An 18388-nucleotide genomic window follows, 5' to 3' on the forward strand; every position below is an offset into this window, starting at 1 on the left:
AAAGATATTTAAGAATTTAGGAGACAGTAATAGTCAAGGGACTAACTGCTCACGTAGTGGTACTGGTTAATAATAAGTGCATTAGGGCATAAGTCCTCTAAGAAGAAATTATAATCGAGTTCTCCAGGATCCATTAGTGTAAATTAGGAGCTTTTGTTCCTGCCACCTTCAAGCTGATAACCAAATGTCCCCGCTTGCAGAGCATCACCAGTGTGAGTCCAACGAATGGCAGTGCGCCAACAAACGTTGCATCCCGGAATCCTGGCAGTGTGACATGGAGGACGACTGCGGAGATAACTCGGACGAAGACAGTTCCCACTGTGCCAGCAGGACCTGCCGGCCGGGCTATTTTAAGTGTGCCAATGGCCACTGCATCCCTCAGAGCTGGAAGTGTGATGTAGACAATGACTGCGGAGACTACTCAGATGAGCCCCTCCAGGAATGCTGTAAGTTCCTGTGAGAGGGACCTGGCCTGACCGGGAGCAGGGAACAAGATGGATGGAGAGAGGGTGTGCAGCCCCTGCTGCAGCCCCATGGGGTGCCCCCTCTTGGCTCTTCCCCGCGGCTCTTCCGGCACCGCAAGGCAAAGGAGAGCCGCACGCACAGCCTGCGGGTTGAACCACGCCCCCTGTTCTCAAGTGGCTGATTCCTGCTCTCCATAGACGAATGTCTAACTGTCCCGAATATGATAACAAGAGCTTACACTTTTTCTATCTAGCACTTTCTCTTTTGAGCCTCAGAGAAACATGGTGAGGTAGGGAAAGTGGGTGTAACCAACTCTCATTTTACAAGTGAGGAGCCTAAGCTTCATGTTAAGTGGCTGGTCACTTTTCTACTTCGTGCCAGAACTGACACTTCAACCTGGCTTTTTAATTTTACTTCAAACCCAGTTCGTCCCCCCACCCCGCCCCACTCCCCCCAAAGTTTGACTGCAACGTAAATGAGTGGAATGAAACGGTGAGAAAACTTAAGGACTCTGTCTTTCTGCTTTGGGTGAACAGATCACACCTAAAAGAGACACAGTTGCCAGAGTCTGTTTGGTTGGTAACACGGTCACCGTCACTCATCAGCACCGCATCTTAAATAAGACGATGGAAAGGTGTCTTTGGTTTCCTTTCAGGACCGAGACTTCGGTTCTGACCTTGCCCCTTCTTCTCTTTTCAGTGAGCCCTGCCTACCGCTGTGACAACTATACGGAATTCGACTGTAAAACAAACTACCGCTGCATCCTGCTGTGGGCTGTGTGCAATGGTTTCGATGACTGCCGGGACAACAGCGATGAGCAGGACTGTGGTAGGGAGGGGCTGCAGGGGAGGAGGGAGGGAGAAACAACTTAGCAGGAGATGAGAGCAGATTTCCCACATCATCCTTCCTTTGTTCGCCTCTAATAACAGGTTACATTTTTGTAGCATTTTACAGGGATATTGGGAGTTTACTTTATACATCTTAAATGAAATGTGTCTCAAAGGATACTATACTTGGGGAAGACCTTGTGAAGATATTAGGAATTTGTGTAATTTCTCCCAAATGCAGAATTCCTATTTACGCTTGACAAGTTTAAACTGTCTGTCTAATCGTAGAGATTGATTGAAAGGAATGGAAGGGGGAGTAGAGAAAAGATTTGGTATCTATCTCTAAAAAGGATATTTCAAAATCAGAATATTTCTTATTTCTGAATCTCCCTCTGACTTTCCACATCCTCTGTGTCTGGCAACATAGAAAATTTACGGACAAAAGGCCAAATGAATGAATGGAATTTGCCAAGATTAGGCATATACTCTAACTTGAAAACAATGTCTCTGTGTGTGTGTGTGTGTGTGTGTGTGTGTGTGTGTGTTAGGTTTAGTTGGAAGAGAGGTAAGGAAGATATTGGGTTATTTTAATAACACTGAATCTAATCAACTAAAGACAATGTGATGGACATGTTTTGTTTGCTGGTGGCATCACTAAATTTTCCTTTCCAGGCCTTCATGGCAAATTGCAAGCCAGGGACCAAATCATTTTTTGAACAGCTTCTACAAAAGAGAATGGATCTAGTTTCTAACAGTAGGATACATTCAGTTTAGCCTAAAGAGGAATATTGACAGTGAATGTGGCTGGCATTCCTCTTTCTGGGAGCTTTGAGAATATGGTAGCGTAAGCCTCAGACCATCTCACAAGAAAGCCAGGACTACTTCGACATTTCTTGACCATGGGTTTCTGAAGTATTTGCAATGACTGTGCTTTGCAGAGTCGATGGCATGCAAACCTTCTGGGGAATTTCGCTGTACAAATCACCACTGCATCCCTCTGCGCTGGAGATGTGATGGGCACAATGACTGTGGAGACCATTCAGATGAGGAGAACTGTAGTGAGTGTTCAGGGTCCTTCATCCTTACCTGCCACTGGAGCGGTGATGTCTGCTCTTTGTCTGTAATTCAACTGTCTATGCCGTTCATCCTCAAAGGGTAGGAGGACGGCTACCTGATCTCTTGTTTTCTGACTGGTACATTACTACTTTTTCATCTCCTTCTCAGCTGCTTGTAATCAAGCTCTGGGAGAAGAATATTTACCCAAGTATATCTTTTGTCTCTTATTTATTTATTTACACTCAAGTTTATTATTTTTTTTTCAAAAAGAACTTGAGGTGACTTACAATATATCATTGCCTTATGATATATATCGATTTCAGATTAACATGAAATACATTCTGACTTTAGTCCCCTTTTGGAAGTAAGAAGGTATAGGCAGTTGAGAGAATCAGGATGCTGGTTACACCTGCAATTATCAATTGACTAAAAACTTCTTACACAAAAGGGTGATCCAATTGGCATTTTATTGTTCATAAGAAAGTTCATGTTGAATCCTATAGGAGGTTATCTGGAGTTTCAGGAAATGAAAAATTATCTTAAGATTAAATCACCTTTGGACAAACTTTTTGACAAAGTCCATTCTTTACAGACTAACAATTGAGATGGAAAGTCTATTTTTGGAGGCTGGACAGCCTGGGACTTGGGACACAGGAGGGCGTTAGGCACAGAGGACACTTAGGCCAGTCCACAAGCCTGTCCCCTATGTATGATTCCTGGTGCCCTCTGATGGCCACGTGGCTTTCTTTTTCAGCGCCCCGGGAATGCACAGAGAGCGAGTTTCGGTGTGATGATCAGAGCTGCATTCCTTCTCGATGGATCTGTGACCAAAACAATGACTGTGGGGACAACTCAGATGAGCGGGACTGCGGTAACTGTCACAGCTCTTTAAGGGGCTTTCCAGAGAGTCTTGTACTAGGGTCAGCATATTGGTCGGAAGTAGGGGCTTCACATGTGTGTTTGGAAGGTTTTTTAGACTTAAATGATTTCTGTGTAATTTATGTAATATATAAACCTTAGCATTACAGTACCTTCTGCTTTATATATATTTTCTATGTTTATGATTACCTTATAGCAGTCTAGATCAATAATAATAGGGGAAAATCTCAAGAGAGTTTTAAAAATCTCATTTTAACTTAAACCTCTGCTAGGAGCAGACTTTAATCTGCATGGACCTCATAAACAAATAAAAACATTGGTCTTCCTACTGTTCTCCAGAAAGTGGCCCTAAGATATATACGGCTGTAGCTCCCTGGTGTAGAGGTCAGATGTTAGAGTAGGAATCATAAACCCCAAGTAGTTTTATAGCTTTTACTGATTAAGGGTCGAGTCTGAGAAAAATCAGCGTGCAAAACAGTAAAAGTTGGGGAGTTCAGGGTTTTGAGGAAAAGTTTAAGAGCTAGAGATATTTAATAGAGGAGAGATTGCTACTTCCATCTCCATATTTTGAACGGGGAAGGTGTACCTTTGAGAGTTTATTTACTCGCTAACCACAAGGCGTGGGTTTGTTGTGAGCCAGTCACCGGGTATGGATAGGAATGTGATGGAAGACTTACTACCCTCCACGGAACTAACAGTTGTCTGAGAATGCCAAGGCATCCTGGAAATGACAGTCTTTTCTCTTCAGAGATGATGACCTGCCATCCTGGATATTTTCAGTGTGATAGCGGGCACTGCGTTCCTGACCAAATGAAATGCGATGGGTTTGCCGATTGTCACGATGCCTCTGATGAAGCCACTTGTCGTAAGTTTCTAGACACCCGTGGCACCATTTGTCTGAAATGTATGGATATGGCAATTTAGACCCAACTTTTCCCATCAGCCACCACTTCTTATATTAAAAGACCATAGATATTTTCTATTCAGCATTCATTGATAATTATCAGTTTACCTGGGGCCTGAGTCACCATGTCCGTATATTTCACAGTAGACATTCAAGTGCATTTCATTAATAATATTTCAAATAGAGAATATATTAAGTGTGCTAACGGAAGTATTTATATGTTATCAGCTACTCTACAAATCGTTAATTGGATAAAAACTTGGCAGGTAAAAGAATATTCAAGCAATGAATAAAAGGGTATTCAAACATAATGAAGTCCCAGTATTAAACATTTTCTGAATTGAATAATGGCATATAAAATTGTTTAAAAGTATAAAGCCAATATGATCATTTGCATTTTAGTCTTTTTGAATCACTGAATAAATATTAACTGTTGATGATTGTCTATGATGGATTTTGTTGATAATGCGGTTGCCGCATCTTAAAACCTGGTTTCCAAGAGACTGTATAAATGGATGATAGGAAAAGCCAGTGCTGACGCCGCTGAAGGGTTGCGCTTGCCTATAACAAAAAAGTGCGGTGCTGTCCACAGAATGACTCATGTCATTAAATACTGGGCTTGGTCATCTATCCTTAAGAAACATTCCATCAGAATTTCAGACAGTTTAAAGCCACAGAACATCTGGTTGAATCATGAAGAGCACGCTATAATGGAACTCTTTCCATTAGGAGAGCTCTTTCTGTAAAGGAGAAATAGCCGGATAGCTTTCCAAAAAGTATCTTTTTCTAATAATTTGACTATGTCTCCTCCCCACCAACAGCCACTCGCTTTCCCAATGGGGCATACTGCCCAGCTACTATGTTCGAATGTAAAAATCATGTTTGTATCCAGTCATCTTGGAAGTGTGATGGTGATAACGACTGTGGCGATGGTTCCGATGAAGAACTTCATCTGTGCTGTGAGTGAGAGAGACTGGGGGTGATGTTGTCAATGTTTCTTACGTGGAGCCTGTGATCCAGGAGGGTGGTTGTACAATTTTTGAGTACTGGACACATGATCTGCATTAGTGTGCTTTCACTTGGCCTTCCTGCTTACTTCTCTACTTGGAACATGAGAAAGTTGGGCAGGCATCCGTAGTGTTAAACATTTTGTGGCCTTCAAAGGCAATTGGCATAAATAGCGGCAGAACTGTTGTGGTTGAAGTCTGAGGTAGGGTGGGGCTGTACATCTCTCCTGCTCCACTCTACTTCCAGTGCCCCTCAGAGTACTTCTGCTAAACCCCCCGAGCTTCAGAGAACACCTTTAGGACATTTTAAAACTAGTTAGTCCTTAGTCACTTCACGTTACATCATAATTCAAGCCCATCTAATTCTTTTCTGTTTTATGATGCATATGTATTTATTTATTTAAACATCTTTTTTTAAAAACATTTTTATTGGAGTATAATTGCTTTACAATGGTGTGTTAGTTTCTGCTGTATAACAAAGTGAATCAGTTATACATATACATATATCCCCGTATCTATCTCTTCACTCTTGCGTCTCCCTCTCTCCCTCCCTATCCCACTCCTCTAGGTGGACACAAAGCAGCGAGCTGATCTCCCTGTGCTTTGCGGCTGCTTCCCACTAGCTATCTATTTTACGTTTGGTAGTGTATATATGTCCATGCCACTCTCTCACTTTGTCCCAGCTTACCCTTCCCCCTCCCTGTGTCCTCAAGTCCATGCTCTAGTAGGTCTGTGTCTTTATTCCCGTCTTACCCCTAGGTACTTCATGACCTTTTTTTTTTTCTTAGATTCCATATATATGTGTTAGCATATGGTATTTGTTTTTCTCTTTCTGACTTGCTTCATTCTGTATGACAGACTCTAGGTCCATCCACCTCGCTACAAATAACTCAATTTCATTTCTTTTTATGGCTGAGTAATATTCCATTGTATATATGTGCCACATCTTCTTTATCCATTCATCTGTTGATGGGCACTTAGGTTGTTTCCATCTCCGGGCTATTGTAAATAGAGCTGCAATGAATATTTTGGTACATGACTCTTTTTGAATCATGGTTTTCTCAGGGTATATGCCCAGTAGTGGGATTGCTAGGTCGTATGGTAATTCTATTTTAGTTTCTTAAGGAACCTCCATACTGTTCTCCATAGTGGCTGTATCAATTTACATTCCCACCAACAGTGCAAGAGGGTTGCATTTTCTCCACACCCTCTCCAGCATTTATTTGTTTTCGTTTTGTTTTGTTTTGTTTTTAACATCTTTATTGGAGTATAATTGCTTTATAATGGTGTGTTAGTTTCTGCTGTATAACAAAGTGAATCAGTTATACATATACATATGTTCCCATATCTCTTCCCTCTTGCTTCTATTTATTTTTTAAACCAGTGAGTCTCAATTTGGGTACCCATCAGAATCACCTGGGGAGAGGTGTTTCAAAAGCACACGCTCTGGTCCCACCCTAGGCTTGGACCTATTGAACCAGAATGTCCAAGGACATGTCAGGCCTGGGCAAAACGTATATTGAGAAAGCTCCTTAGCTTTTAATTTAGTCTCCTGATTGAGAACTACTGATTTTAACAAAGTGAATGAAAATAGAGTTTGTTTTGGTCATTTTGCTCCATGCTTTGAGTCATTGGAGAGACTTGAGGGCAGTAGTTCTCAGAGTGTCATCTCTGTACTAGGAGAGTCAGTATTACCTGGGAACGTGTTAGAAATACAGATTCATGGGCCCACCCCAGATCTACCCGATCCGAATCTCTGGCAGGGGGACCTAGCACTCTCTGCATTAATAAGCCCTCCAGGTGATCCTGATGCAAGCTAAAGCTTAAGCATTTCATGTAAGTAAAAGCCCCCAACACAGGAGAAGACACTCCCAGAAACGCTACTTCTGGAGCTCTTGGTTAAATCCTAGTCTGACTTAGCTGCAGCTTGCTTCTGGGGTTCTCATCACCTCTTCCAGTCAGTTTCCTAGATTCATCTGCATCAGTGTGCTTTTCACTTTCCTGCTTAGTTCTCTACTTGGGACATGAGAAAGTTGGGCAAACATCCATAGTTTTAAACACTTTGTGGCCTTCAAAAACAATTCATTTTTAGCGCAGGGATTTGACTCTAGAAAATGATATATCAGAGTATTCCTTCCCCCCAGAGAACTTTGAATTAGCATACATTATATTTTCCCAGTGGCATCCCAACACTTTCCTTGCCACATCTTAGTTTTGTATAAGGAACTAACCATGTTTTGTTTTGTTTTTCACTTGATGAATCTTGAAAAACATCTTAAGCATGTGTAACTTTCAAAGAAGAAGTCCTCAGGAAGTTGCTTCCCTCTAAAAGATAAAGTGCCCATAGTTAGTAAAATTAAACTTTGCGGAGGCAGAGACATATAGCCACATGAAAAAGTGACCAACGCTGTTTTATAATATTGCATTTCACAGCAAATAATTCTTGCAAAGTTCTATTAACGATACTTCCAAGAACCAGTTCTCAGAGCTGAATTTTTTTTTTTTTTTTTTTTGCGGTACACGGGCCTCTCACTGTTGTGGCTTCTCCCGTTGTGGAGCACAGGCTCCGGATACGCAGGCTCAGCGGCCATAGCTCACAGGCCCAGCCGCTCCGCGGCATGTGGGATCTTCCTGGACTGGGGCACGAACCCATGTCCCCTGCATCGGCAGGCGGACTCTCAACCACTGTGCCACCAGGGAAGCCCTCAGAGCTGAATTTTTTCCCCCCAACCTCATTACAAGTCTCTCCTCTTGCTCCCTGTTTGTGGTACCAAGGCAGAAGGAAAATCAAACAGCCCAAGTCCTCCATGGGAAAGAGGAACACATGTGTGTCGAGTTCACTGAATTCCTGGTACATGCATAGAGGACCGTTTCCCTGTAGCAACTAAGGGACCTGGGTTCTACCTGTAGGTTCCTCACAGGGACACAAGCATGAGCCAGAGGTCTAATTCTGGATAATAAAGTGAGTCAGGGTTTGCTTATGAAGTATCAACTTTAAGTGCAATAGGTGAGGGAATTCAGGTAGGAAAGTCCATCATGGTGTAAAACTTTAATGAAAAGACTTTGTGTTCTAGAGGCTCAATGATAACTCCAGTCAGAGGGACAAACAGTGGCCTCTTGGCTCAGGTATGGTCCTGCTGGCCTCTCCAGCCTCCTGGCCACCATTGTCCTCCTCACTCCATGCTTCAGCCCAGAGACCTTTTATTCAGGTCCAGAAGCCTGCCTTCCTGACTCAGAATTTTTCCATGTGAAGCCTCTTCTGACCCCTCCCCCCCAGAACCATATCATATCTCCACAGTAGATGCTTTCACAGCATGTTTCCTTTGTGGCTCTTATCACAGTTGTAGTTGAATGGTTAATTTGTAAAGTCTGTTCTCCTGCTAGAATAAACATCCCATGAGGATAAGGATCGTGTCTTTCTTTTTCCCAATTGAATCTGATGCCCGGCACAGCGCCACGGTGTCAACTAGACACTCAAGAGCTATTTGTCGATTGGTTAATCGAACAAGCCAGTGAAGGGATGAATCAGGCAAGCCTGGCGCTGGCACGGGAGTGTTTTTAGATACTGACCCTTATGTTTTGCTCTTAACCTGTACTTTTGCTTTTCCGTCTTGTGTTTTAGTGAGTGTTCCCTGTGATTCACCACACCGTTTCCGGTGTGACAACAATCGCTGCATTTATCGTCACGAGCTGTGCAACCATGAGGATGACTGTGGAGATGGAAGTGATGAGAAGAAGGAGAACTGTAAGCAAAAGTCAAAAGGGAGAAGGGAGTGCTTCCCTGGTGGCGCAGTGGTTGAGAGTCTGCCTGCCGATGCAGGGGACACGGGTTCATGCCCCGGTCCGGGAGGATCCCACATGCTGCGGAGCGGCTGGGCCCGTGAGCCATGGCCGCTGAGCCTGTGCGTCCGGATCCTGTGCTCCGCAGCGGGAGAGGCCACAGCGGTGAGAGGCCGCGTACCACAAAAAAAAAAAAAAAAAAAAAGGGAGAAGGGAAAAAGAAGGGCCCCCAATTGCTTGCAGTTTGCAAAATGTACCTCAGGGATTTCAGTTTGTTCTGTAGAGGCTTGAGCTACACCTGTGAGTGCAGATCTCCGTGGACATTTTTGTTTGCAAGACCCTGTAAACACTCATTACTCAGATGCAACCCTTCCCCGCTTCTTCCTATTTCATTTGAACCAGATGTTGGCAAGTTCCTTAAGAAAGTGAGAATACTAAATAGTGGTTGAGTCACACTTGACAAACTAATGGTTTCTCTCTTTTCAAAGATGAGGTTTGGTCACTCTTCAGCCTAGAGTTTCTAATTGCCAATCTAGGCATGGGAAATTCTCAATGCCCCACTGAAAAGATCATGTTAAATAAGGCAGCTCTGGTGTTCACAGAGCTTATCTAATATCCTTCTTTAAAATGAAAATGTATTTCCCAGAAGAGAAAGATGATAGATTATTTTAAGAGAGAAGTTTCAAACTGGCTGCATTTAATATTTTAGATATTGAAAAATCTGTGCTTTTACATTTTGAGACTGTTTTAAACCTATCCATTGAAGGAGAGAGCTGATTAATTTTCTGGGCAATTTAATTTACCTAGAAAAGGTCAGTGAGGAAAATTATTTCTCCTGAGTCGAATTACTTTTTTTCCTAAAAGGATATTATCTGGGAAAATTTAGATAAATGCTTAACTTTTCTATTTTCTATTCCTTATTTTGATGTGGGCTTAGAATGCTTACTGTCAGCTGCCATCCCAGATGGCCATCCCGGGGACTGGGTGTCAGGGGCACTTTGATACTATTGCCATGTTCAAGTTTGTACCCTCCCTCTCCCTCACCTTTTTGGGGCAGAGATGAACCTGTGGTTATAACATTGTTAATATGTTTGTTTGAAGCATAGCACAAAAGAATGAAAACCCAGAAATAAAACCTTTTTAAAAAATTGGAGCAGGTTTACCCCTTTCCCTCTTCTCTTTCCATTTTCCCTATCAATCATGCCATTTTTCAGTGGAGCCAGACATTTGTAGCATATGGTCAAATCCCAGAGTGGAAAAAAAGGAGTAGTAAACTGAAATTCTTCTCGTGGAGCAGGAAGTTAGAGGAATCACTGCTAGCCATCACAGTAGGCGAACTGCAACATTTCAATAGCTTAAAACAGCAGAGGACTAAAGTTTGATGAAGGTCAGGCAGCTCCCTCCATCCTGTAATTATGCCATCTAGAACACATAGCCTTCAAGGCTGCTGAGGCAGGAGAAGAGAGAAATGGAGGAGACAGTTTCCTAAGTTCCTGGGCCTGGAAGTGACAGGTGTCACGCATACTCACAGTCCATTGGTTGGCAGTAGTCACGTGGTCCCAATCTAACTGCAACAGGGACTGGGAAATGCAGGGAAGTGCATGGATATTTAGTGAACACCATTTGTTTCTACCACAATTTACCCTAGTGTCACTAAAATTCCCTGTGCACTTTTCTTTCCATGCGTAGAACACTCTTAACCCCTCCCCCAGGGACATAACCTAGAGTCCCTCTCAGTAAATGAAATCCAGGAGCTCCAGGTGACAGGCACTAGTCATGCCATCAATTCCAGATGTGTTTCCTCTTGTTCTGGAGACCCATAAACTAAGAGACTAGTTTTATTTGTGTCTCCTGCCCCCAGTAGATAGTGGTAGAACAGGGGGAGCATAATGGAAATAAACATCCTCGTGGGGAAAGAAAGAATGAGACTCCTTGCCGTCCCTGTTCTGTAGCAATTCTGAAATTCCACTGGGCTATGGTGGCACACGTTGGCCCAGGACAGTCCTGATTTACGTCTGTTGCCCTAGTGGAATTGTTAATAGAGCTCCTTTCCCTCTCACAAGCGTATCGACTTGGAGAGTAAATTGTATGTTTACCCTGTGCAGACATTGTGAAGGCCCTTATATAGTGGGGATCGGAGGAGATTCATTGATGAGGTCAAGACTCTGCTCTCAGAGGAGCACCTATGCCCATTTTTCCTCATTGTCTCTGCCTCCGCCCTTTGGGAGTGGTTGCTTGTCTATATCCCTCTTCAAATGAAGAGGGAAGAGGGGAGTATGCCCTCCTTAGGGGCAGTACAGCTTTCCCAGCCACTCCCTGCTCGTAGAAGGGTGGGGGCCCAAGAGTCTTGTCACCTCAGTCACAGTGTTTTGGTTTATTTGGTCGTATGTTTCGGAAACCGAGCAGGCTTTTGATCTGCTTGCTTTCAGTTAGTTCTAAGTGTCAATAACCTTACTCAGTGTTTTTGTTTGTTTGTTTGTTTTGGTTTTGGGGTTTTTTTTTTTGAGACACAGTTCTTGAATTTGTTGCATTTCTTTGCTTTGTTTCCCTCACGCACCTTTAGGTCAACTTTGTCAGTTATATTCAGGCCAGAAAAGTAGATGGGCAGTCATTTAATTCAACTAAGAGATTTGACTGGTCCTTTTTAAACTTCAGAGTCTTATGTCATCTAAATGCAGTAGGTTCTCTGCAAACTGCAAATTTCTGGACTTTATTTTCTTTGATTTCTGCTTGTAAATCAACTAGTTCTTCCCCAAGCTTATCTCTTTCTTGCCAAACTCAGGTAATGGCAACCCGTGCACATTATTAACATTCCATTTTCTAACCTCTTTGCCCAGATTGACAAGTTCAGTAAACATGTGGTCCGCCTTCCAGTTTTTCCAAGGTGACAACTTTACAAATACTTTGCCACTGCGTAACACAGGCCTCCATCTTTCCCTCCTTTGGGATCACTTTCCTCGTTGCCTGCCTCCTGACTGACGCCAATGCCGAGTATTTTAGGTTTTGTTATGGAAGTGCCCTACTTCTATATCATTTAGGGTAATTAATACTAGTGACCACAACCAACAAATCTCAAACTCTCAGTGGTGTGACGTAGCCAAGGCTTATTTCTCACTCACATAAAGGCCAGTGCAGTTCGCACGCCCTTCTCCATCTTGACGCGAGGCCACCTGATACACATGGTCCCTGGGTTGCTGAGCAGGGAGGCACATAGGTTTTAATAGCTTCAGCTCAGAAGTGACACGTGTCACCTCCAACTCATAGTCCATTGGCCTGAACTAGACACATGGTCCCAACCTAACTGCAAGGGAGACGAGGAATTGTAGGGAAGCACACGAGCTTATTTGTGGAAATACTGCTTCTGCCACAGAAGGAAGCGTCGTGTTTCACGGAAGACAAAGTTTTGAGTTTACCTTATTCTTAAATTTTAGGTGTAGAACCGACTCCTAGACCTTGTACAGAAGATGAATTTAAGTGTAGCAATGGACGTTGCATTTCACAGCACCTGGTATGTGATGATGTCAATGACTGTGGTGACCATTTTGATGAGACGGGATGCAGTAAGTAAATACTTATTTTTATACTTCATTGTAGTAACTCAGGTTAACCTACTGGAAGCATGCAATAACATAAAGTAGACGATAACCGTGTTTCTCTTTAATTTACACGTTGTGTTCTGAACTGCAGCCAAGCCCATAGCTACCTGTTATTGAACACTTATTCTATACCAGACATTGTGCTAAACAGTACATGGATTATCTCATTTCATCCCTGTAACAATCCTGTGAGTTAGGTATTGTCTGTCTTTCTGTCTCTCTCTTTTAAACAAGTGAGGAAGCCAACTTACAGGTTAAATAAATTGGCTATGTCTTCCTGTCATCAAGAAACTGAGTCAGGATTTGAACTCTGATCTGTTTAACTGCAGGGCGTATCCTCTTCCCAGTTCATTAGGTGCCTCTCAGCACCTTGAAGCTATTAATTTTGTTTCTTAGTTTGTACATTTTTTCATCTTAAGCCAAATGCAGTAATCTTTGGCACATAGGGGAAGAGTGGTCGGTGAGAATGGAAATGTCACAGGGGACCTTGGAAGGACCACTTATTTTTAAGAGAGGATTTTGTGTAGGGAAAGGATGATGTATGCAATCAAGGGATGATTCTAGCTTAATATTGTGATGGAAATCTTGGAAGGGCATGCTAATTATTCACACTTTGGTAGTCCTTTGTAGCATTTATGAAATGCTTTCACATACATTCTCTAATTTGTCACTCAAGATAGCTCCAGGGGATTACTGCTATTATGTCTAACTATATAATAAAGCTCAGAGAGCTTAAGTAACTTGCTTGAGGTCACACAGAGTGGCAGAGGCAGAATTTGAACAGTCCTGGGACTGCAGTCTGGAAGAGCCAGCTTCTAGCTCCTCTGCAACTAGCTGTGCCACTTTGAGTACATACTGACTTCGTCAGGCCTCGATTTCTTCTTAGGAAAAAGGAGGGAGTTCTTCAAACCCTACAAGTCTGGACTTAGTCACCTTAGTTAGCTGCACATGCTTTCAATTTTGTGGGCTTTAATCGCCTTTTTCTGAGGCGCCCCAAAGAATTCCTGGCAAATTTTCTCCTGTGTGGGTTACAAAACAAGATGAAGAATCAGCCATGTTGAGTTGATTTGCCATTCGTTTCACACACTTTCTCAATGGGGCCTGGAGTTTTTGACATAATAATGTGACTTGATTAAATATTTAAAAAGCGTAAACATGATGGAATTTGTAAAACCCAAAGGTAGATTTGGGTTCTGCTGCCTAGAGACTGATATGTGAATGGTTCCAGGACTTTGGAATATTTCCAAGTTAGGCTCAGGTCAAACACTGGTTTCTCTTTTAGTTACCTGTGCCAATTAAAAGCCTTAAAATTAACCTCAGTACTTTTAATTCAAATGACATTTAATTAAAAGCAGGGCTTATTTAAAGGAAATAGGTATCACAGGCATTAATATGGTATGGAAGCAGCATTTCTTTTCAGATATTAAGCGGATCTGTGATATGGAATTAAGTCTTACTGCAGTGGGCTAATTTGACTAAGACATAGAATTCTTATTTAAAACACCAGTTCTTTGATGCTGGTAATCCACTTGCTTTCCTTTTCTTTTCCTTTCTTCTCCTCTTCCTCCTCCTTTTCTTTTAAACAGGATCACTGAAGTGTTTTGGACATGTGTTTTCTTTTTTAAAAATATTTAAAAATCATGAAAGGAAAGACATTAACATTTTGCTCATACCATTGAGGGATAAAGAAAAGAAGTTAACCTCAGGTTGCAAATATTATTTATGTGATTACAGAGATAGATTGACCTGCTATTTCTCTGTCTGGTAGTTCTTATTCCTTCTTCATAAAATGGAAAATAGAGTGCCTACTTCCGAAATAGAGTATCATATATCTGGGTTGGGGGAGATCTTTTGTATTATGAATTAAAATGGTGATTGTTTTCAAATGAAAAAAGTTACAGGAAGGTCTTTACATTTGAGGATGAATCTCATAATGTTATAGGGTTCTGCTCTCGTTAAAGACTCTTGCTTCACAAGAGTGAACACTCATTCAAGGGAACACTTGGTCCAGAAATTTTTACCTCCTGGGATCCCTAATCACATTGTAGATTTTAGAGCTGGGGAGGAAATCACAGAGCCTCATGGTGTACTTGAGACTCAGAGAGGTTATGTGACTGGCTCAAGGCTACTCATGTTGATAAAAATAGGGTCACATTTATTGAGCAATGCTGTGGAGACATTACTTACCCACCTTACAGAAATTTAAAAGGTAATAGAGAAATACTATGAGAAACTTCATGCCAACGCATTAGACAACTTAGGTGAAATGGATAAATTCTTAGACAAAAAATGCTAAAACTGCCTCAGGAAGAAATAGAAAATCTGAACAGACCTATTTAGCAATGTGTCATTGTTAAGAGCTCAGACTAGACCTTTATTATAAGAGTTTAACGCATAAAGCTTTTAAGTATGAAATCCAAGGGCAGCATTCCATTGAAGGTTATTGTGCTTTATTTTGTGTTTTTGAAACTGAATGTTTTTAATTTATTCAAACCACATATACCCATGGTCATTGTACCTTAAGGCAGCGGTCCCCAACCTTTTGGCACCAGGAAGACAATTTTTCCACGGATGGGAGCTGGAGGTGGGGTGATGGTTCAGGCGGTAATGCGAGCGATGGGGAGCGATGGGGAGCGGTGGGGAGCGATGGGAAACAGTGGGGAGCGGTGGGGAGCGGTGGGGAGTGATGGGGAGCGGTGGGGATCGATGGAGAGCGGTGGGGAGTAGTGGGGAGCGGCAGATGAAGCTTCACTCGCTTGCCCGCTGCTCACCGCCTGCTGTGCGGCCCTGTTCCTAACAGGCTGTGGACCGGTAGTGGTCTGCGGCCTGAGGGTGGGGGACCCCTGCCTTAGGGGACCCTGAGAAGTGGCTAAGTTCACTTCATTGCCTACTATAGAGGACAAATAGATATAAATCTATTTTTATTTAAAAGAATTGAGTCAGGAGATACCTGTATCAGTGTCTTTTATTTATACGTGTGTGTATATATATACATGTATACACACATTTGAGATGTATCTATTTATATATAAACATTATTTATATATAAATATAATTATATAATATTAAGATAGTGGAGCAGGTGGTTACAGGTGTAAAGAGTCCCTGGCTGTGATTCTGTCCAGAACTGGATGCTCTGAGAATGAGCCTGGCAGTGCTGTGTATAATCAGAAAATTGCCTCAAGGATCTAACATTACATGTATTTGTACAAATGGTTTTCAAGCCATTATCAGATATCCCTATACAGAGGTCTCTGGTACTCTGCAAAGCTTATGGAAAGGGGTCATCTCAAGGTGTTCTATAATTGGCTATCTGTAGGTGTTCTTCTGATATACCACTTGACTGTTCATTTGTGGCTGATGTGCTTTGTACTTTTCATTTGTAATGCTGGGATTTTGTTTTTCAGATACAGGAAAAGAAAGGTCATGTGCTGAAAATCTGTGTGAACACAACTGTACCCAATTAAGTGAAGGAGGATTCATCTGCTCCTGTAGACCTGGGTTCGAAGCCAATAGTTTCGACAGAAACTCCTGTGAAGGTAGAGTATATTTCCTCCACTTCCTATTAGGGAGAACCTTGTACTTTTTAGATTCTCCGTTCATTCCCTTTTACTAAACATGGTTTAATTCCCTTCATGGGGCTAAGCTCATGGTCCTAGCTCATGAGCTAGGACCATGACTCAAGGATGCCAGTTGCTTTTTCCAGGCTATCTTACTGGTGCCTTGCAGAGCATTGGGCCATAGCTCATCTTCAGTAATGTCTGTGAAATTGATATGATTAATGAAGACCTGAGTGATGATACTGTACCAGTGTCTGAGATCAAATTTTCTTTTTTTTCTTTTTAACATCTTTACTGGAGTATAATTGCTTTACAATGTTGTGTTAGTTTCTGCTGTATAACAAAGTGAATCAGCTGTACAACACAAGCCTTACTTTCTTCAAACAACATGTATTTATTACATACCTCCTACATCAGATGGAAATGAGTTCCCAGGTGTGGAGTCCTAAGGGAGCTTATCAAGAATGGTAAATATCAAGTATGATTTTAGGTGTATTTGATCATTTGAATTTACTGTTCCTATCTCATGATGTGCCATACTCAGATGGTTAGAATAGTTCTTTTAAGGGCTGAAGCTTAAGAACTCAGTCGAAAAAACCAATCAATGACTTCCCTTTCTGAAGCCAATTAGCAGGAGGGAAGTGGTACCAAACATCAACAGCACAACAGCTGCTTCCCCAAAGGGAAAATCTTATTCTGTTGTTGTACAGAGTCAGACTGCTTCCGTTTAAATCTGGTCTTTGGGGTTTTGGGTTCAATAATAGTCCCTACCTCAGAGAGTCTTGCTGGAAGATTAAATGAGGAAAAAACATGAAAAGCATGTGAAACGGTGTCTGAAACTTGGTCAGTGTTCCACAAACATTGGCATCATCGCTTATGTTCATCTGCACCCTTCTCATCCTTATTGCTCGTGAATATGGCTTTAAACAGAAGCAGGGTCTCTAAGGAATGGATGGGAGCAGATGTTGCCCACTTGGTTTTATTTTGCCTACAGACGTCAACGAATGTGAGCAATTTGGGGTTTGTCCCCAGAACTGCCTTAACACCAAAGGAAGTTACGAGTGTTCCTGCGCCGAAGGGTTCAGGTCCGTGACTGACAGCCACGGAGGACGGTGTGCAGCTGACGGTAGGATGATTGACCTCGGGATTAACTGATGTACCAGGAAATAAACTTTAGAGTCTTATTTTGTAAATTCACCAGCTACTTCTCTTCCAACACACCCATCCACCCTCTTCTCCTCTCTCCTCCCCTGCCAGATTAAAACACTAACTACAACCCCCCAACAAATACTTAGGAGTTAAAACAAGAGTCAGGGGTTACGTATTATTCTGGATTTAGCCTCTGGTCCACCTGGATAAAAACTTCAAAAAGTGGACAAGATGTCACTCTCCAGAGGATTCAAACAACAAGTGCTTCCCTGTAGGATGGTGGTCATCAAAAGCTCCCAGTCCACTGAGGTCAAGGTTTGAGGCCCAGTAATTCAACGCGGGTCACAAAAAACGTTCCATTCAATGGGTCGCAGTCAGTTGGGGCAAATCAGGGACATTCTGTTGAGAAATGTCTTTTTATTGTTCATGGACTACTGATCACATACAAAAAGCACCTGGCTTATTTGCGACTTCAATCATTAGCTCTACATTTTAGGTTAATGCCAATATTTGAGAATCAGGCCTGAGTGAAAGCAGTAATAAATACTAGATAGAAATGACAATAAAAGTCAGAAGTATCACAGTCCAGAGTTCCAGAGGTCTGATCTAAATCAGCATATCTCAGTTAAGGGGTCTTTATGATCTTATAGATTTGAATTTAAAGTTTGTAAATGAGTTTAAGGACTTGATAAGAAAATAGCATTTTTATTTTGCAAATGAAGGGTAAAATGGCTTTTCAATTTCTTCATACAAATTAGGCTTTTAAAGCACACATTTGACTAGCATACTTAAATATTTTACCCTCCAAGCATTTTTGACACTGAAGGAAAACTAGGATAAAGGCATTTGAACAGTTGGTGTGGTAATTAAGCAGCAAATTAGAAAATGTTTAACTCTTAACTAACGAGATGACTGAAATAAATTAGAATATTTATATAAAACATTATGTCAAGATAAAGGAAATATATAAAATGAACTTTCAAAAGTTACTTAAGTTAGATTCGACTGACATTATGCAAGTAAATTAAATTTTAAAAATTCTAGGCAATGCATCTTGGAATGAGTCACCATTTACATAGCTGCTTTAATTAAAAAAACCTTTTTTAAACCAAGAACAAGCTGTTTTTTGTCATTAGCTAGAAGCTAAATTGGGTCACAGAGCTGA

The 18388-nt window shown here is 41.8% G+C and overlaps 1 protein-coding gene across 1 annotated transcript in view; it reads left to right on the forward strand.

Moving 5' to 3' along the window:
• Nucleotides 1–18388, forward strand: part of LRP2 (LDL receptor related protein 2) — a gene marked incomplete at its 5' end in the record, with an annotated part of 157359 nt that overhangs the window by 117363 nt on the left and 21608 nt on the right. Inside the window, 10 exons of the mRNA XM_022570207.2 lie at nt 201–446; nt 1165–1293; nt 2231–2350; nt 3103–3219; nt 3976–4092; nt 4953–5090; nt 8761–8883; nt 12350–12478; nt 15922–16053; nt 17069–17200. Coding sequence (XP_022425915.2) covers nt 201–446; nt 1165–1293; nt 2231–2350; nt 3103–3219; nt 3976–4092; nt 4953–5090; nt 8761–8883; nt 12350–12478; nt 15922–16053; nt 17069–17200 — 1383 coding nt within the window. The remainder of the gene's footprint in view (nt 1–200; nt 447–1164; nt 1294–2230; nt 2351–3102; nt 3220–3975; nt 4093–4952; nt 5091–8760; nt 8884–12349; nt 12479–15921; nt 16054–17068; nt 17201–18388) is intronic.

Source organism: Delphinapterus leucas, chromosome 8 (assembly GCF_059928025.1).
Source record: "Delphinapterus leucas isolate spDelLeu-1000000601 "Yukka" chromosome 8, BTC_Dleu_Yukka2, whole genome shotgun sequence".
Classification (NCBI taxonomy): Eukaryota; Metazoa; Chordata; class Mammalia; order Artiodactyla; family Monodontidae; genus Delphinapterus; species Delphinapterus leucas.